Source organism: Syngnathoides biaculeatus, chromosome 2, assembly GCF_019802595.1.
Source record: "Syngnathoides biaculeatus isolate LvHL_M chromosome 2, ASM1980259v1, whole genome shotgun sequence".
In the NCBI taxonomy this organism is placed as follows: Eukaryota; Metazoa; Chordata; class Actinopteri; order Syngnathiformes; family Syngnathidae; genus Syngnathoides; species Syngnathoides biaculeatus.
In genome coordinates this window covers 24,268,760-24,290,250 of record NC_084641.1, presented here as the reverse complement: position 1 = coordinate 24,290,250, position 21,491 = coordinate 24,268,760, and the positions used below count along the sequence as shown (strand labels likewise).

The window sequence follows — 21,491 nt, the reverse complement described above, 5'->3', positions numbered from 1 at the left end:
AGATGGAGAACCGGGGAAGAGAAGAGTTTGAGCAAGATGGTGTTGAACGCAGAGCTGAAGTCCAAGGGAAGGATCCTCGTGTAGGTCCGCGCTCTGTCAACATGTTCTAGGATGGAAGTGCTATGTTGAGGGAATCATCCACAGACATCTTTGCTCGATAGGCAAATTGCAGGGGGTCCATCTGGGTACCTGTGATGCTCTTGAGGTGGTCATTCAGACCGGAGATTGCAGGTTCCTGGGGACTAAGATGATGGTGGAGCATTTGAAACATGATGGTACTTTGCACAGTTCCAGACATCTATTAAAGATCTGTGTGAAGACTGGAGTGAGCTGGTCTGTGCAGACTTTGAGGCAGGATGGGGACACAAGGTCTGGGCCTGCTGCTTGGTTGATCTTTTGTTGTTTGAAAATACGCCTCACATCCTGTTTCTGAATAGTCAAGGCAGACGTCAGAGGTGTAAATGTGGTCAGTGGTACTGGTGAGGGGTGCGGGGTGTGAAAGTTTCCTTTTCATATCTGTAAGTTTTCTACGATTGTTTTCATCTTGGGGGGGGATCATCACTTGTAGTTGGTTAGCGATTGTAACACAGGCCCGACTGATTTAGAATTGTTAGCGCTCACTAACTGTAGCTTTGCTACACAATTTATCCTTGCAATGTAAATTTATTTTATGACATCAGAAGATTTATTTGTGGATTGGGTACATGGAGGGCATACAATAAGAAAGAAAACAAGAGGTCCAAAAACTGGAGAAGGGATGCGGGAAGATGAGCAAGGTGCTGTCCCAACAGGCCCCCCACGATGTGCAGCGCATATTTTTATTTTTTTTTGTGGAATCTTCAACTTATGCAGTTTTTCGTTGCGCCTGTCGTAGCTTTTTTGGAATGTTTCAGAGATGAAAATGAAAATGAGTGAACACACAATAAATAATATCTATCTGTTCAAACACTGTCTTTGGAGTATATTCAATTGAATATAGGTTAAAAATTATGTTTTTATTTACATTTTACACATTGTCCTCTTGTCACTGGAATTGCCAAGTGCAAGTCAAGTAATGTTTTTGTTTCCATTTGTCTGGTTTGTGTAAATATTCCTTGTGATAGTATTGGATATTTTTAACTCGGATTTTTCATGCTCATTTAATTTTGGCGTTCATTCATCCATTCTTAAAACTTAAAATGATTTGGAAAAAGTGATTTTATTATTTTCAAGATTGACTTTGTATGTTATCTCTCAGTAATTTCCCTGCCAAACAGTTCCAAATCAAGTGACATGAGCAAGATTTGCAAAATTAACACAGTATTATTATCTATCATGTCAAACTAAATTTAATCTAGATCTAACCAAGAGTGTGTCTTGACATGCACTCTATATTTGTAATTAATTTATACCTGTGTAACTAGCATGAAATGGCATAATACCAAGGTGAATTGAGCAACGAAAAATCAAGTATCACTGAGGGAAATCCGTTTAACACTCAAGTTTAGAGCGTGCTGGACCTGGAACCATGGGAGAGGTGACATGAACAAAACTGGAAAATGTTTACATGACAAGTGCGTGTTAAAGGTCAAGTGTCATAAATGAAAAAAAACGGCAGCTGGTATGGACCCATCCATTTTGTCGCAACAAAAAATGATTTTGACGTGTATGACTTTTTCTAACTCCCGCCATGAAAATCTTACTGAGGGATTTGTTTTCGACGAGAAGCAGGAAGTGACGTTGGAGGCAGTGGCGCGCTCAAGCGGACTCGTTTCTCCGTTTTACCTGCTAAAAGGTAGCTCGTTTTTCCTTCGTGTTAGCCAAAATGCCATCTTGTTGCATTGCTGGATATTGCTCGAACACTCAGGAGGATGGATTCACTATTCATACTTTTCCAAAAGATCGGGGTAGTCGTGAAAAATGGATTGCACAGGTGCAAAGGAAGAGAGCTTCGTGGGTTCTAAATGACAAGTAGGTGTGTATACAGCTACTGAAAAAAAACAATAGTTGGGAAGGGGCATAATCCGTAAGGTAGGGGTGCTAAATGTGTTGATGTGTGCATCGGAAGACTTCTGTATAGCAGCCGCTGAATGACAGCCTGCAGGCCTTGTGAACCCCCGCCGGCCTTGTCGTCGTGGCGCCGGGCCGCGGCATTGATGAAGTGGATCGGACGGGGAGACGGTTTGACCGCGGCGTCTTTGTCGCTCGCTGGCGGTGTTGTTTTTATCACCGCTGCGGGGAGATGGATCAGGCGAGGAAGTGGTTTGGCCGTGGTCCGCATATCATCTTGATATGGCTCGAAACAATAGGGTAATATTTAACTTCTCTCCGTTGTGAGGTGTTCTCTTCTTCGAAAAGAGCTTCCGTGTCAGAAGGGGCGTGTTCGTCTCCCCACAGCAGGGGCCACGGCGTATTTTCAATGGCAAATGTGTGGGGTGACGTCACGGCCAGGAGATGCAGCCAATATGGCGACCACTTGGTCGTCGAATGACACTTCCGCAACTTTGCGTATGGATGATGCACTCTCCACTCATCTTTATTTTTTCGTATAGACATTGAAGTGAATAATGTTTATATGTATTTTTCATTTCAATATCTATTTTAGAAAGTTTATATGGGATGACACTTGACCTTTTAAGTGCGTCAGAGGAAGCATTAAGATTACCACTGGAATATTCCGAAAATTCCGACCTTCACTGGATCAGTATAAAAATGCAGACGAGGAAAAAAAGACCTCCTTGAAATAGGTAATCTTCGACTGAGATGCATAGCAGTTAAATATTTAAAGACTAACGCATCAAGTCATAATTCAGAATTGAATGTGATGAAAAATAGTGATAATGGATTATCAACACTGGACACTGTCAAGAGTCATCATACCTTCATCTCTCCAAAGTGGAGTGGGTTGCGCATATCATGAGCATAAATTGTGCTGACACCAATGTCACTGACAGTTGTCATCACGCCTTTGACAGTCACTGTTGCTACAGCCGTGTTGGAGGAAGACCAGCTGAAATTTCCACTGCCACCTGTTGCCTATCCAAAGCATTGAGGAAAAACTTTTAGATACATAGAGGGACACCTCTCAGTAACATTGAAAATAATTGCAACAGAGAGGTAATATCCAAATACAGTTTTCCGAGCAACTCAGTCATCTTCCTCACATGAATGAAATATACCTTAATTGTGTACTGGTAAGCGCCGACTTTGGGTTGCCAAGGGAACGTAAGAATACTGGGACTAAGTACTATGGGGTTATAAATTTCCACATCCTGTTCATTGTGGACTGGGGTGGCGAGTGTGTGCACCCCACCCTTCTAAAAAGAGAACAGAGTACACAGGAAATGATCAAGCTCTTAATTTTTAGCGATGAACAATAGGTTAACAACACTTGTCATTTTTCAGTTAAATTGTGAACAAGTACCAAACAAACTTACTTGATCCTGAACAGCTCTTAGGGTAGCATCAAAGACACTAAGGCCGTCTTTGATAGCCTTGACGCTATGATGAGATCCATTTGGGGAAGAGTGCAACATTTTAAAGTATTCCAGGGGAAAAACACAGTCAATTAAGACATTCTGCCAAAAAAAGAGGGAGAAAAGCAACATTATCAGCTGGGTTTTAATCAGGACTGGATGAAAGATGGCCACACTAACGCTTTGACCAGCAACAGAGGGTGAGTGCATGACCAAAACAACTGTTGTAACATCATAGAGCTTCTTCTTCTTCTTTGTTATGTATAAAAGCGGTTTGCAAACTGAGAGGAGTGCATGACTGCTTACGATCCAAATTTTCCATTCATAAAATGAGAATATTCTATATGAAAAGACCTTACATTATAATTTCCTTTAACTCCTCATATTTATATTTCAAAATTACTTATTATTCAATTCCAATTCATTAGTTCCCATTTATTCACATTTTTTATACCTCATTTATAATAATATTTTTATCCAAATCTCTTTATTTGTATTTCCTCAATTCCACAAAGATCTGTTCACTAGTTACTTCAATATCATCATCATCTCTCCATAGCCACATGTATACCAATCACAAAAATAATTATTTCTCTTCTTTCATGAAAAAAAAAATATTATTCATAAACGTGATATTCAAATTGGCGGCACAGTCGGGCGACTGGTTTGTGAGTATGCCTCACAGTTCTGAGGACCGGGGTTCATATCCTGACCCCGCCTGTGTAGAGTTGGCGCGTTTCCCCCGTGCCTGCGTGAGCTTTCTCCGGGCATTTAGGTTTCCTCCCACATCCCAAAATCATGCATGAATTGGCGAATCTAAATTGCCCTTAAGTGCGACTGTGTGTGCTGATGGTTGTTTGTGTCTACGTGTCCTAGGATTGGCTGACAACCAGTTCAAGGTGAACCCCGCGTCCTGCCCAAAGATAGCTGGGATGGTCAGCACTCCCACAACCCTTGTCAGGATAAGGGGCTCAAAGAACGGATTGATGGATATTCAAATTTATAGTGGGTACACAGAGTATTCATCCATCCATCCATTATCCGAGCCGCTTATCCTCACGGAGCACCACGGTACACCCTGGATGGTCAATCGGAGGGCACACAAACACGTTTATATTTCTCATTCTTTGTTACATTGCAGCAATTTGCAATCATTTAAGTTCATTTTTACACAAAGCACCCCATCTTAACAGAAAGAAATTATAAAATTTTTGCAAAACAAAAAAAATATTGATGGTTATGTTTAGTCATTAAAAAGAAAAACTACATCACAAATTCTGCCAGGGTATGTAAACTCATGAACACACTGTACACATAGGCAGTCATATGTACCCGTCATATTGGAATAAAAGTGTAGGCTATACCTTTACACTACTACTAGGAGGGATAAGAGAAATAAAGTGTATAACTCTTTCATAACCTCTAGGTAGTGGTGGCATATTGGAATTAAAGTGCCCAGCTTTTTTATGACATCTAAATGGCAGCATACATTTATAAAATGTTAAAAGTCATTTTCATTTTTCCTATGCCTATGTATAATGCGCATGAATGATTTTTTTTTACGTTTTTTTTTTGGGGGGGGGGCGTGTGCTATATACACAGGAAATTATGGTATTGCTTTGATGTAGGGAGATTTTCACTTCACAACCACTGTTTTGCATGTTGAGTGCTACTGATTATTTCAGCAGTAAAACAGAAAATTTACCTTACCCAAGGCTATTTTATCTTACATTTTTCCTACTTCTTTACGATTCAACAATGTTGCCTATGAGTATTTTGCTGATATTCTTAGAACAATTTTAGATCCCTCTACCTATATTTTTTACCTTCATTTTGACTTGGCGGATGAACCACAACACACAAGTTTTATGAAATTTAAAAAGTAACCCTCATATTACAGTAACAATGTTTTCTGGCAGTTGATACTCCATGTATTTTTTTTTCATATACCTACTGTTCTTAATGGTGCATGAAATTAACCGGAAACAAATTTACCAATCACATAGTTAGACTTGCTGCACGTAGTCCATTAGGAAGATTTATTTTATTGTGACATTTTCATGGAGATGTGTTAAATATGCTTATGTGTACAATTAGAATACGCTGAATATCTAGCTGTACGGAAAATGAACGTATTAATCCACATTTCCGAAGAATCCGAATATACTTGTATGTTGAAAATAATGATTTTACTGATGTGTACTTACATCAGATAGGAAGAGCTTGTTGCCAGATTTATCAAATACTTCAATCATGATGTCATAGTCTCTGCCTTTTTCCAGAACCCAACTGTCTCCAGGATGAATTTTGAAACCTACACCAAATACATGTTTCAAAAACAAAGAAAAAAAAAAGTTTCCACATTCAATTTCCTATTTATAAAAAAATGGAGAGCTGAACTAACCTAGGTAGCCAGGTTCCACCACATACACAGTGCTGTTGGGAAGTCGAAACACTCCTTGCATACGAAAACCTAAAAAATACTTGTAAGGAAAATTAAAGCAGACACTGCACAACAGGGGTATTCAGAGACCTTTGAAGAGGCTGGCCCCTCTTAAAAAGAAAGTTTAAATAAAAAGCCCTAAAAACCCCTTACAAAAATACTTTTTTAAATAGGTGCATTGCACTACTCTAATTTGTATATAGCTGAAATGATGCATGTATACCTGTTGACTTAACAGAAGTTTACTGTGTCCGAGACATGTCATAAGTAAAAATAAATTGTGCCCAAACTATACATTACGTACAACGTGTTAATAAAATGCTCATTTGTGGCCACGAACGTAGTATAATGTGCATGAAATACAAATTTGTTGCCCGTGAGTACTACTTGCTCCGTACTAGACAGTTGGGAAAGCAAATCGAGAGCTCCTTACCTAGATACGATAAGGTGGAGGTAAGGTGGAGGTAGGGGCTAAAGACAGTGGACACAACAGAAGTGGGATTACATTTTCTTTTACACTGTGATTAAAGAATTCTGAAAAATTGGAATTGCAGGCAAAACTGACCAAGACATACATTAAGCACATTGGGTACTGCAGTTTCTAGCGAAAGCGCATGCCAAGTCAAGTATCAAAATACCCTGGATGAAAAGGAGGAACTGCAATAGATCTCCAAAACCTGGCATGCAAACCTGGTGCATCTTTTCCAAAACACTGAGTGCTGTATTAGCTCAAAAGGGCGCTTCTCATAAATACAGAACAAAGAGTCTGAATATTTACGGCTGTGTAATGTTTCAGTTTTTCTTTTCTAAAAAAAAAAAAAAAAAAAATCTGAAAAAAATTTCAACAATTCCATTTTTTTCTGTCAATATGGGGTGCTGTGTGTAAATGAGTGTGGGGAGTGAATAAATGATTTTGTCCATTGGCTGCAATACATTAAAAAAGTGAACAATTTAAGGGGAACTGAATATTTTCTGCACCCACTGTATAATTTCTGCTGACTGTATAATTTTTGCTGCATCTTGGCTTTTGGAAATGAGATTTAACTCTCAATAAGCTTTTACTTGGTGAAATAAAGGATGTTGAAACATGAAGACAACCTTTACAAAAACCTGTGTGGACTTAATTGCGCTGGCTGGAGCCCTTTCCCTATCTCATTCACACACTACCAATGGAAACGCATATAACTTTATTGATTATTTGATTTTATCTTTACCTTTCTTCAGCCTGGTTACAAAAAGTCTTATTGCTGAAAGGCCAAAGACAGGCTTTCACTCTCTCAGGCACATAAAAAAAAGTTGCCAGGACAATTTGTCCATTAGGGGGAAAAAAAGAGCATAGTAGTCTACCAACCAATGTCCCCTGTCCCCACTCCACACATTCCTGTAGAGATTAATAAATCATTTTCTCAAATCCGACACACTACTACTATTCTGCTACTAGCTCACTTGGCCTATGTGCATGATAGCCAAACAGCTTCATCAGTGCAGTCCCATAACACAACTTGAGACTGTTCATTAGCAGCAGCAGAAGCAGAAGCAGAAGCAGAAGGGGTCATGATCCAGCACAGCCTATTACCATGTTGTTAAGTCTCCAAGAAAGTGCAGATGACAATATTTCAGAAGGATACTTTTATGGTCGAGCACGACATTGACGTGTCCCAGCTGAATGGCAGTAACTGTGGAGGATCGTTGATCTAGATGAGCGACGGGAACGTCTGGGTTTCCGTTTGTGTCAACCAAGCTGTTCTGAAGGTGCAACTCATATTGATCACATGGCATTGAAAGTTCTTGAAAAACAGGCAAAAATAAGCACGTTATCTCAAATTTACCCTGACAGTCAAGATACAGCAAGCTCCACTCAACAGTCTTACCAGTTATTGAACCCTGTCTTATCTTCAGGACTTGGTATCGGATTGACGTTCCGGCTAGCAGGTAGACGTCATGTGCAGGACTGAGTAAAATGTTCTCTAAAATCAATAGTTTCACCTCAGCTGCATCCACACCCTGCAGTACATATATCAGAGCAACATAGCTTCATTTTTAGGAGCAACAAATTTAAAACAAACAGAATAAGGGACATTGGGGACATGTTAAGTTGACTTTTCTGATTGTATGCAACTAGTTGGGTCTCTCGACTACCAGCCCAACTCATGTGAAATCAAACAATCAATTTAATCATCAGTTATCTGCACACTTCTGAAAATCTTTTATGAGCAACTTGTTCTGCATTACCATTCTATGCTTACAGGTACAGTGAGCCTGCAATGTGATATTTCTGGGCGCTCCCTGTATTTTTTGGAGTGTTGTTGGTACTTCATTCTTTGGAATTGTGGATTGGGGGGGATGACGCTTAAATAGCTTAAATTGTCGCAAATTTGAAGATTTATACTCTTCCTGTGACAATTCACTCATTCACCCAACTGGACCCTTTGCACAATTGTCATTGCACTGGTCTATAACGGTGAACCGTGAACGGTTAAGGGCACATTTATAATGTGGGGGGTTGACACGCTAACTGCTCTAAATGTTGGAAGATTCTGCATCTTTGCACAACTGCGACTCTTAAAAGAAATATCCATCCATCTACCGCTTTGTCGAGTCAAGTTGCGGCGGAAGTAGCTTTAGAAGGAATATCCACCGAGATGAACCCCGTCGTACAGGCGCCGAACTCGGGGGGGGCAATAAGTATACTCACACCTGCTTGGCACGTCTCACCCGAGCCCAAGCAGTGTGTAGAGGAGAGTCCTACTGTATCTAGTCAGAACTTCTCAAACTCACGCAACAGCTCGGGCTCCTTCCCTGCAAGAGAGGTGACATTTCATGTCCCTAGAGCTAGTTTCTGCAGCCGTGGATCGTTTTCGCCAAGATCCCCGCCTTTAGCTACCGCCCAGCTCACATTGCACCTGACTCCTTTGCGCCCTCTCAAAGGTTGTGAGCCCATGGGAAGGGGGACCCGTGTTACCCTTTCGGGCTGTGCCCGGATCAGCCCAATGGGTACAGCCAGGCAACCTCCAGGCCTGCCACCAGAGGGGGGCCCCGATGACCCGCGTCCAGGCAAGGCATTTTTACTTGTCATAGGGGTTTATGGAGCCGTACTTTGTCTGGTCCATCACCTAGAACCTGTTTGCCATGGGTGACCCTACCAGGGGCGTGAAGTCCCAGACAACTAGGATCATCAGGACTCACAAACCCTTCCACCACGATAAGGTAACAGCTCGAGGAGGGGTTATAAGAAATATCCATCCATTTTCTTAGTCCCGTATACTCACAAGGGTACCAAGAGTCCTGGAGCCGGTCCCAGCTGTCTTTGGGCAGCAGGCGCTGAACAACCTGAACTAGTTGCCAGCCAATCGCAGGGCACATGGAGACACACATCAGTCACACTCGCAATCACACATGAGGGTAATTTGGAGTCTCCTAATCAATGCATGTTTTTGGGGATGTGGGAGGAAGCCGGAGTGCCTGGAGAAATCCCACGTAGGGATGGGGAAAACATGCAAACTTCACAATTTGAAACTTAAAAAATGAAAGACAAGTGTAACTATTTTCAAAAAGATAGGTGTTCACCCTCAGTCTATTTTTACTATCAGTATATTTTTTAGTTTCTTTTGGAAAGGGAAGACTTTAACACAAGTTAAATCTTATTTTATGATCGTCTTATAGCAGCCATTAACTTGAAATTACAATTCAGGTAGGGAAGAATGATTATCCCATCTTCCCATCATCTATTTTTAGATCCCTACATCAGTGGAGGTTTGCGGTCACACAGAGGCCACAATCTAAATTCTTCCCATCTTCTTACACCAAGAAATCCTAAAGGCTGTCTGACACTCAGGTAATACATTTGAATATTTGTTCTTTGTGCTGGAAAAGTCTTTCTGTCTTACATGATACAGCGATTCTTGGATTTTGGCCTTCACTTTAGCATGTCCTGTTTTCAGGCCCGACACCAAAATTATATTGCCTTGTTTGCCAACACGCTCCATTTCAGATATGTATCCAGGAGGTGTGTATGTAGACTCTGAAAACTTCAGAAACCTTCAAAAGAGAGACAGCAATGTTCATTGTGAAGTACTTTGCATTCTAACCAAAGGAGCATGAGATAAAATACGAGGCCATTCTGGATCTTAGTAATGCCGTAATAACTGTAATTCCACTGCTGTTAATGTAGATAGTAAAGGTATACCAACCGTAATGAATTATAAGAATCAGAGAATCCGTTTACATCCACATCTTTCACTAAAGTCCAGTCAAATACCAGACCTGCAAGAGTGCTGAAGGTGTTTCCTGTTAACGAATGAAAAGCAGAAGAGTCAAACTTGACTTTTCCATACGCTCAAACAAGTGACTGATGCCATGTAACAGTCGAGATTGAGGACATTTGCACATTTTCGACTCCGAACAAAACACGCCGGACATAATGTTGACTGAACAGCTCCTGGCAGCTGAATTGGCTGGTACAAAACCAACAGGCATCTGATTACAGAATACTCCACATTCTTCTACAGTCTTCTCAAAATAATGATTCTCAAGGCCAAAGTCTGGGAAACATACAACATGATACCGTGGAGCTTTAAAAAGAAAGCATCACACTGTCGTAACAGTTCATTTACTTCAGTCACCTTGTCTTAAATTGAACCAGGAGATGAAAACTGAAAAAAAAAACAGGTCATGAGCACAGCTTGACAAGATCAAACACTGTTCTCATAAATCTTTGCTGCAACAAGTAAGCAATAAATGAGTGTTATGAACTTGGGGATGAAAATGAATAAATTAATGAATGAATAAAAACGATGCAATTTGCAAATCCTTCTCAAGCTATAATTAATTGAACGACAGCTATGTACTGTTCAAACTGATCCTTTTTTTAAATGGCAGAAATTCACACTTTTGGATTTGATGCTTGCAACACGTTCCCAAAACACCTGAGACAGGTGCATGTTTAACACTGTGTTACATCACCTCTCCTTTTAACAACACTCAATAAGTGTTTGGGAACTGAGGACGTTAATGGTTGAAGCTCTGTAGGTGGAACTCCTTTCTAATCTCGTTTGTTTTACAACTTCGGTTGCTCAACAGTCTGGGGTCTCCTTTGTCTTATTTTGCGCTCCATAATGCACTACAGATTTTCAATGGGTGACAGATCTGGGTTGGTGGCAGGCCAGACTACAGTAGTACTCACACACTTTTACTAAGAAACCCGAGTGTTGTACCATGTGCAGAATGTGGCTGGGCAGTGTCTTGCTTAGATAAGAGGGGGATGTTCCTGAAAAAGTAATTGCTTGCATGGCAACACATGTTGCATGTTTACCACTGTGTTACATCACCTTTCCTTTAAACAAGACTCAAACATTTGGGAACAGAGAACATTTATGGTTGAAGCTTTGTAGGTGGAATTCCTTTCCTTTCTTGTTTGATATACAACTTAATCTGCTCAGCAGTCCAGGGTCTCTGTTGTCTTATTTTGCATTCCGTAACGCACCACACAATTTCATTGTCTGGAGTACTGTCAGGCCAGTCTCGTACTCGTACTATTTTACTAAGAGGACACACGGCTGTCACGTGCAAAATGTAGCTTGGTATCGTCTTGCTGAGAAGTAGGGATGTCCCTGAAAAAGTTGTCCCCTGCATGGCAGCAAATCTTGCTCCAAAACTTATCATGTACCTTTCAAACTGAATGGTGCTTCACAGATGTCCAAATTACCGATGTCACGGGCACTAACAAACACATCCATAGCATCAGAGAGTTCCACACTGATGACAATCCGGATGGTTATTTTCCTTTTTGGCTCAGGGAACAAAACATCCGTGATTTCTAAAAACAATCTGAAATGTGACGAGAACACCTCTTTTCCACTTTGCATCAGTCCATCGCATATGAGCTCGGGCCAAGAGAAACCGGTTGCGTTTCTGGTTGTTGTTGTTATGTGGCTATGCGTGGCAGAGTTTTTCATTTGTAGATTTACCAACTATGTAAGTGATAATGGTTTTCTGAATTGCTCCTCAGCCCACGAAGCAAATACTCACTATGATGATAACAGTTTTTACCAAAATACTAGTTTTTATTGCAGCAATTACTTGGGCAATTGAAGGAACTCAATGTTGGTTTTCGATGTTGCTGCTTACATGCAGGGATTTCTCCAGATTCTCTGAATGTTTTGTCATTATAGACAAAAATTATGAAATCCCTAAATTCCTTGAAACTCGACATCAAGAAATCTTCAACTATTGGATTGTGTGCTCACACAGTTGTTCACAAATCTTTGCTTGTGAAAATTTGAGTCTTTAGGGTATGCTCCTTGTATATCCAATCAGGACACACACCAGTTTCCAATCGACTTGCTCATCTGTGGAATGTTCCAAATGGAGTTTTTGAGGATGACCCCCCCCCCCCAAAAAAAAAAAAAAAACTGTGTGAACATTGAATATCCTATTTTGGTCCCACCCATCAAGCTGCTCATCCTCACAGGGGTCACATGAGTCCATTCAGTTGAAAATAGATTGAAAAAGATTTGCAAATCATGATTTGTTTCACACATCGCAACTTCAGTGGAATTGGGTTTTGGATATTCAAGACCAGTCCGAAATGTGCTAATTACCTCGGTTAAGGGAACATTTAACAAAGCACCAGCAGGCTATAATGAAAGGAATCTTAAATCATGCGCACCTTCAGAGTCCAGTGCATTAATTTCGAGTGCAAGGGGTGAATCCTCCAGGTGTAGCTCTCTGGTGGTGGACACAATAGTAACATCATAGATCACGTCAACGATTGCATCACACCGCAGTACCTGTCCTGTTACTGTAAATAGAAGAGGGCAACACACTTTAGAAACAAAGTACATAACTACGGTTTACACAATCGGAATTTTTGGAATAAAATCCCCGATCGGCGAGTTTAAAAAAAAAAAAAAGATAACCGATCACCGATTCAAACACAAGATGGCGCTATTGAGTCCATTTAAATGACCATTCATTTATTAACCCTATACTTGTGTACGTAATTCCTAAAAAAATACATTCACAATAAATAATTTATCTTAGTTCATCTATTTATACCAGTAATTCAGCTCTATGGGGGCACAAGCCAGTGAAATCTGTAGGCCAGTCCCAAACCCGGATGAACGTAAAGGGTTGTGTCAGGAACGACATCCGGCTTAAAACTTTGGCAAACAAATATGAGTATTCATCTAAAGAATCCCATACCAGATCGGTCGTGGCCCGAGTTAACAACGCTGGCCCCCGGCACCGTTAACTTGCAGGGCGTCAGTGGAAGTTCAGCTACTATGGGTCGAAGACAGAGAAAAAGAGGAAAGGAGATTCTTTGGCAGAAGAAGAAGAGGAATGCACAGAGCCTACAACTGAGTGTAGGGACTTTGAATGTTGGGACTATGACAGGAAAAGCTCAGGAGTTGGTTGGCATTTAGGAGAAAGGTTGATATATTGTGCATCCAAGAGAGCAGGTGGAAAGGTAATAAGGTCAAAGTTTAGGAGGAGGGTAGATGGGAATAGAAATTAAGTAGGGGTTATTTTAAAGGAAGAGCTGTCTAAGAATGTCTCGGAGGTGAAAAAGAGTATCAGATCGGGTGATGAGGCTAAAATTTGAAATTGAAGGTGTTATGTTGAATGTGATTAGCGTGTATGCCCCCACAGGTAGGGTGTGACCTAGAGTTGAAAGAGAAATTCTGGAAGGAACTAGATGAAGTAGTTCTGAGCATCCCAGCCAGAGAAAGAGTTGCGATTGGTGCAGATTGTAATGGACATGTTGGTGAAGGAAATCGGGGCGATGAAGAATTGATGAGTAAGTACGGCATCCAGGAAAGGAACTTTGAGTGACAGATGGTGGTGGACTTTGCAAAAAGGATGGAAATGGCAGTGGTGAACACCTTTTTCCAGAAGAGGCAAAAACGTAGGGTGACCTACCGGAATGGAGGTAGAATCACGCAGGTGGATTATATTTTGAGCAGACGATGTCATCTGAAGGAGGTTACTGACTTTAAGGTAGTGGTAGGGGAGAGTGGAGCTTCACACACCAGGACGGCGGTGTGTAGGATGTCTCTGGTAGTGGGGAGGAAGATGAAGAAGACAAAGGTAGAGCAGAGAACCATGTGGTGGAGGCTGAGAAAAGAAGAGTGTTGTGTGGCCTTTCGGAAAGAGGTGAGAAAGGCTGTCGGTGGTGAGGAGGAGTTCCCGCCAGACTGCAATGATTAGTAAGGGGGGGGGGGTCTAGAAAGGCATTAAAGAGGATGAAAAAGGGAAAGACAGTTGGTCCTGATGACATACCTGTGGAGGTATGGAAGCAATTTGGAGAGGTGACTGTGGCTGTTTTCAAGGAATTTAATATCAAACGGCACCACCAGACAAAACATGCTAACTACGACAGTCTTACTGGAGACGAACACAGGGAAAAATTGAAACAACAGGAAGCGGTTTTAACGGCACAGCAGTGCTTTTTCACAAGAGCCCATGAGTCAAATGAAAATGCTACAAGGGTGAGCTACGAGGTGGCAACGCTGATTGCCAAGCACGGCAAATCTTTCACTGTGCGTGAATTTATCAAAGACTGTGTGCTGAAAATAGTTGAGAACATTTCTCCTGAGAAGAAGCAAGATTTTGCCAATGTTTGCCTGGCTCGTAACACGATGGGGGGGAGAACAGAAGACGTTTCATTAGATAGCTCATTGAGTTTCAGTGTGACGCAGAGTGTGTTGCACCCGGCACCAACAGCTCTTGCTGGTCGACTTCTACCGCCAACTGGATGGAGGCAAGTTTCCAGAGATTTCAACAGTTGCTACGAAAATGCTGATCTTGTTTGGCTCATCATACTTGTGTGAAAAGGCATTCTCGGTCATGAACATGACCGAGAGCCGAGTGAGAACGAGACTAAGTGACTATCACCTGCGTGACATCTTGTGACTCAAAACCACAGTCATTGAGCAAGAGCTCAACTACATTGTGCAGGCAAGATCTCAGTTTCGGCCTTCACATTAGTGCGGGCAAGATATTTGGTTAGGTCTCTGTTGTGAATAAATTCTAAAATATCGGACTTTTTGTTACGATCAAAACTCACAGTTTTGAATTTAAAAGTTTACAGTGAGCATTTAACAGTGACTAATATGTACTGCACCGAAGATATTGGGTATGTTTAATCTTCGCTAATGGAGTGCAGAGCCCAAACATTTTTATTAATGTATTGGAATGTTTTTGGTCATGTAATGCACATTGCATTACCTTGTGTATGAAATGCGCTATACAAATACATTTCCTTTGTTTTGCTTCCCAAAAGGGTTTTTTACAGACTTTTTGCTCATTTTAGCTGGTCTTCAAATAGAGTAATTTTGGTTCAAAACCTGAAAATGAAAAAAATCTTTGGATGCTGATCTTAGAGTAAATTATAACCCACCAAACTCCGTGTACAGTGTGTCTGCAACTATTAATGAAAACATGGGAAACAATTACACACCAGTATTTACAGTCTCTGTTCAGAATGTGATGATCAAATGCATGTCACAACAGATTACACTTGATGGAGGGGGGCATTATTATTAAATTATTAAAAGGTACAAATTACAGATGTACACGTGTTTCTTAAACGAATGCACTTAAATATATAAATGGGCTGGTTTTCACTTTGTCTACGGTATTCTGCATTTTAAACAGACCAATGCACTGCATATTACAGGGTAAAAAAAACTTCCATCGATCCATCCATCCATTATCTTTGCCGCTTATCCTAACAAGGGTCGCAGAGAGTTGCCAGCCAATCGCAGGGCACATAGAGACAAACAGCCGCACTCACCATCACACCTAGGGGCAATTTAGAGTGTCCAATTAATGTTACATGTTTTTGGGATGTGGGAGGAAACTGGAGTGCCCGGAGAAAACTCACGCAGGCACGGGGAGAACATGCCAACCACACACAGGCGGGTCCGGGATTGAACCAGGCCAACGCTTTACCAGCTGAGCTATATTTCCTGTAATATTTACCAACATCTTCAGCCAGAATGATGCTGGTCAACCTGGAGGGCTGGGTTGAAAGAGCTTGAAGAACCGCTTTCCTGGAGCAGCCTCGGCCAGTTTCTTCATCGATGGGCACGACGCTTGCTACTTCTGGTCGTGTTGATTTCCTGGAAGAACATGACTACAGTGAATGCTGTACATTTGTCAAGCACATTATAGTTAACTAGCTTTGCTCACCACCCTTGAAAGCAACATTGCAAACATTCAGACAGAAAATTTACACTGAAGCCCTACACTGCCTGGGAAATTCCAAAATGGGACTGACCTCTTTCTATACCTCCCAATCGTTCGGCGGACTGGTTAATGCATTTCAATAATTTAGCATTCCTCAGTTTTATAGTACTGAACACTTACATATTCTGCCTCCAGAACACCCTCTGCGATATGGATGGATGGATGGATGGATAGATAGATAGATAGATAGATAGATAGATAGATAGATAGATAGATAGATAGATAGATAGATAGATAGATAGATAGATAGATAGATAGATAGATAGATAGATATATAGATAGATAGATAGATAGATAGATAGATAGATAGATAGATAGATAGATAGATAGATAGATAGATAGATAGATAGATAGATAGATATATAGATAGATAGATAGATAGATAGATAGATAGATAGATAGATAGATAGATAGATAGATAGATAGATAGATTCATTCTAAGCCCAGGTATGGGAACCAATGACCCATGGAAGTACATTTGATCAAGATTTTTTTTTTTTTTTTTTTTTGGGAGGGGGGCAAGACAACGAAAAAAATTTCCAAACCACTTAATGAGGAAAAGCTGATAATACAGGGCACATATAGAAACCATTCGCACCCACATTCACACCAACACTTACAGTACACCTATGGACAAACACACAGGCACGGCAAGAACATGCTAAGTGAGGGCGGATTTGAAGCTGCGCTCTCAGAACCGTGAGGCAGACGTGCTAACCGGTCGTACAATGTTCCAAGCTAATCATAAATAAATATTTTTTTCTGACTCTTGCATCAAATCAGAAGACTATAAAAAGTAAATGGCCCCCGACAGGAAATTGGTTCTCCACCCTTTTCATGACACCAAGTGACCGCGGTGGTTGAGGGAGATGAGACAAGTTGCAACATTTTGTGAGTCACTCTGTTCGGACTTGGTATGGAAGATGGCCATTTCAAAACACACTAAGGACCAAAATACGAAGATTTGGACTGGTTGGTGAAGAGACATTACCTCCAAACAAAGGCAGGTAGAGTTAGAGAGATGTGCTAAAAAAATAAGCAACTTCAGATGTTGCAAAATATCACCAAGTACAACAATAATCAATAAAATCTTGATAAATTTGCACGAGATAAAGCAAATTCTGCCAAAAGAAATGACTTAACTGTTTTTATGCTTTGAAAAATGACACAATAATAGTCTCACAAAGTAGGAATTACACAGCAAAACAGAAACAAGGCAGCTCAGTGAATGAACTTTTTTTCTGTCGCTGTGGTAAACATACAGAAGATTGAAAGTGAGGCCGTGGATGTCCCGGCCATGGTTTATGTGTAGCACTGCAGAGTGCAAACCTCTTTCAGGAAGTCAAAAGATCAAGCAATTAGAGATCTGAACAAAGAGAAGTCGTATTTCACAGAAAAACTCGAGTAAAAAAGTATGTTGAATTAAAACTAACGTGACCCATTGAATCAAAAAGCTGTTTAAGTCATGGAGTAAGTCAATACGCACTTCCGCCCCCGAAGCACTGTAAAAAAGTCATAAAGCGACAGAGCAAGCCAACAACCCTTCTGAGTATTCAACTTGTGTGCACCTGCTTTTATTTGTAAAATGCCTCAATTGTGGCTAAGTCATTCATATTGACCATAGAGTGCAAATGCAAATCTAATAATGTGTTATTTTTTCCCTCTAGGACTAATAAAAGGTTCTTCTTACGGCTCTAGTAGAGTGCTCATCATGAGTGTACAAAAGGGGTGCTCAATGCGATCGCGAGGCAGTTTCGGTCGATCGCGACGGCGTGCCAATTAAAAAAAAAAAAAAAAAGTCATCAGGCATATATTTTTTTTTAACTTAAGATCAACAGTCCAGGAAAACACGCTGTCGGTGAATCTCCCCCCCCCCCCCCATTTTAAGCTCTAGCTTAAGAAATCTTGACAAATATGAGTATGGATGCTGCAGTAAAGAAGACAAAAACGTATCACTTTCATACGGAATGAGAGGCGGCCAACTATATCACGATGTCATTTTCGAAGTGCGTTTGCCTCATCTACCAGTGTAGTGAATGTGGAGCGGCATTTTCAAACGGTTTATGGAGTATACGACGCCGACATTCTGCCGAAAAGCAAGCCGAGAATGAGATAAGCGAACGAACTGAAATCCCAATTGGCCGCACAGCAGTCACTTTTCACACAATATAGTTCAACGGCGAAAGCCGCCACCGAAGCATCGTTCTGGGTTTGTTACATCATCGTTAATAACAAGAAGTCTTTCCAAGACGGAGAGGTGTTAAAGGAGGCATGGCTGATTTGTTGTTTCGATCTTTTAAAAATAAGGTGGAAATATTACATTCAATAATATCTCTGCAGCTGTAAAGGAGTACAGTTATATGGCGCTGTGAAGCCATGGCTGATGTGTGGAAGGACATCGGAAATTGCAATAATTTCTTATTGCAGTTGGACGAATCCACTGGCGTGAGTGACAGCCCAGGTGTGCATTTTCATTCTTATGGTGTTTAGGGATCATCAACGTGAACTCAGATAGTTACAAAAAATGTTTAAAGTTATGTTGTGTAATATTTGCTCATGCTCATAAAGAATCCTCAATATACTTTAAAATAAACACGTTTTGCATTTTGGTAGTGGGTAGATCTTTGTGACTTGGTCATTCTAATTCATCATTGGTCATTCTAAAAAAAAAAAAATAATAAAAAAACGTCCCTCCTTCCCTCCCCACGTCGATCGCGAGAGGCTGGATGCTTGAGAAATAGATCTTGGGGTAAAAAAAAAAAAAAAAGTCTGGGCACCCCTGGTGTATATCATCTGCAGGTCCTCGGAGGCCGCAGGAGATGCTCATACAAAGTAATACACATGAACAAAAGTTGACATCGAATAATGTTGATGGAGAAGTAACGCTACATAAGGCCAGGGACGTTTCCGGGCTATTTTGGTCGCACACGGTTTCTCTCGCCCTCCCAAAGTGACAGCCCGCAGATGCTGTGGCCACGCGCTGGCGTAGTGTAATCCGACACTCCCTCCCACTGCGAGCATGTCACCCTTTTTCTCTCTACTCACCATCTGTAGCAACCTTCAGTGGTTTCCAGTGTGAAGTTAATTCGTGTACCTCTGGCGAGCGGCAGCAGCACTTTGGGCATGTTTAGCTTGGAGCAGCAAATGTTTTGAAACACGCTGAGATACGGCAGCCACAATAACGCCAATTGTTTCATTGTCAGCATTTCGGCCCAATGAGACTTGTTGGTTATCTTCAGTAAAATGAACACAAACCACAACAAAGTTATACTATAATCGCTATAATCGTGGTGGCGGGGTTGTGTTTTTTTTTCCATAAAGGGAACGAACCTGTTTGTCAACTCAAAAACAGAAAGCGTGGACCTCAGCTACTGCGAAACCAGAACCCGCCATTTGCAACCATTGGACCTGAGAGCATGCCGGGACTGAGTCAACGTCACACTTCAGTAACAACGACGCGTTTTCTTAAAGCTGCAGGTGCGTTTTGTGTCACGCGCCACAACGCATCTTGGAGTCATCGTTTGGATTCAAGTGGATCCATTTTCACTTCACTTTTACCATCCATCCATTTTCTTAGCCGCTTATCCTCACAAGGGAGTGCTGGAGCCTATCCCAGCTGTGAACGGGCAGGAGGCGGGGTACATCATGAACTGGTTGCCAGCTGATCGCAGGCCACATAGAGACAAACAGCCGCACTCACAATCACACCGAGGGGCAATTTAGAATGTCCAATTAATGTTGCATGTTTTCGGGTTGGCCTCACAGTTCTGAGGACCCGGGTTCAATCCCGGCACCGCCTGTGTGGAGTTTGCATGTTCTCCCCGTGACTGCGTGGGTTTTCTCCGGGCACTCCCATTTCCTCCAACATCCCAAAAACATGCAACATTAATTGGAGACTCTAAATTGCCCCTTGGTGTGATTGTAAGTGCGGGTGTTTGTCTTTTCGTGCTCTGCGATTGGCTGGCGACCAGTTCAGGGTGTACCAGTCTCCTGCCCGTTGACAGCTGGGAGAGGCTCCAGCAGTCCCCACGACCCTCGTGAGGATAAGCGGCAAAGAAAATGGATGGATGGATGCTGAATGCTGGACTCTGTTTCTGGACACTGCAGATCCCAACCAAAAGTGTGCTTGCCTGTTCAATATCTCTACTCGCCTTTTGCCACTCACTACTCAGAAAGTGTATGTAATGTGAGCTAATGTTTCTTCCAAAAATGAGACATGCAATGAAGAGCATACATATTTTTTTCCTGGCATTTAGAGAAGGACTTAGAAGATAAGACCAATAATAATAAGACCAATATGTTGCCCGATTCTAATGATCCATTCTGAGTTCAGTGTATACCATTCGCTCTTTGAAATCAGTGCACTCTTTATGCTGTTTTCCTCTTTAGAGAGATGCACGGCTTAATTAGCGGATGTAATTAGGTTCTGAAACGTTTCGCAGCACTCTCCTTTACCAATTATGACATACGTCTTTGTGTGAGTCAGAATATACTATCGTTTAAAAAACAAAACAAAAAAACAGCCCATTACCATCAGGCACAGAGTTCTAATAACCTGCATGGATTATTATAAATAAATGGCAAAAATCTACAAATACAGAGACATGTTGCCACTGTGGGATGAGAGTGCTTAAAATATTTCACCAGCTCAAACTTTACAATGAAGACTGAAACTTAATTTTGTTTTCCACAATACAGCTTTATTTAAAGGTCAAGTGTCATGTATACAAACATTCTAAAATAGATATTGTAATGAAAAATACATGAAAAATTATTCACTTCAATGTCCATACGAAAAAATAAACACGAGCGGAGAGCGCGTCATCCATGCGGAAAGCTGCGGAAGTATCACTCAACATCCAAGTGGTCGCCATATTGCCTGCATTGTCTGTCCATTACGTCACACCGCGACATTCGCCATTGAAAATACACTGTGCCAACCTACTATGGGACACGGAAGCTCTTTTCAAAGAGAACATCTCACAGTCGAGTGAAGTGACCGGGGCAATACAACCCTGTTGTTTCGAGCCATATTTAGATGATATGTGGATCACTTCTAACAACAGACTCACCAGACTGTATGTATGAGCCAGCCCGGCCGAAGCTATGCACCATGCTCGGCGCCAACGGGTACATTGACACATTTAGAACCCCTGACTTACATACGCGGATCTTTTGTTACGTTCTTACTGTTGTTACCCCCCCCCAACTATTGTTTATTTTAGTAGCTGTATACTCACCTACCTGTCATTTGTAACCCTTGAAGCTCTCGTCCTTTGCACCCGTGCAATCCAAAGTATGAAGAGTAAATCCATCCTCCCAAGTGTTCGAACAATATCCAG

At 41.3% G+C, this 21,491-nt stretch overlaps 1 protein-coding gene across 2 annotated transcripts in view; it reads right to left on the bottom strand.

Moving 5' to 3' along the window:
• nup210 (nucleoporin 210) overlaps positions 1-19,597 on the bottom strand; it is a 51,397-nt gene extending 31,800 nt beyond the window's left edge. Inside the window, exons 1-13 of one of the 2 annotated variants that reach the window (XM_061842503.1) lie at positions 19,480-19,597; positions 19,195-19,382; positions 15,883-16,022; positions 12,566-12,697; positions 10,089-10,185; positions 9,786-9,936; positions 7,770-7,902; positions 7,527-7,685; positions 5,860-5,928; positions 5,663-5,769; positions 3,417-3,557; positions 3,159-3,296; positions 2,860-3,015 (exon numbers count right to left, since the gene is read on the bottom strand). In XM_061842503.1, the coding sequence (XP_061698487.1) occupies positions 2,860-3,015; positions 3,159-3,296; positions 3,417-3,557; positions 5,663-5,769; positions 5,860-5,928; positions 7,527-7,685; positions 7,770-7,902; positions 9,786-9,936; positions 10,089-10,185; positions 12,566-12,697; positions 15,883-16,022; positions 19,195-19,355 (1,584 nt within the window). In that variant the 5' untranslated portion in view covers positions 19,356-19,382; positions 19,480-19,597. Of the gene's footprint in view, positions 1-2,859; positions 3,016-3,158; positions 3,297-3,416; positions 3,558-5,662; positions 5,770-5,859; positions 5,929-7,526; positions 7,686-7,769; positions 7,903-9,785; positions 9,937-10,088; positions 10,186-12,565; positions 12,698-15,882; positions 16,023-19,194 lie in introns of both variants that reach the window. The other variant, XM_061842497.1, reaches the window with a different exon arrangement.
• Positions 19,598-21,491: the final 1,894 nt, after the last annotated feature.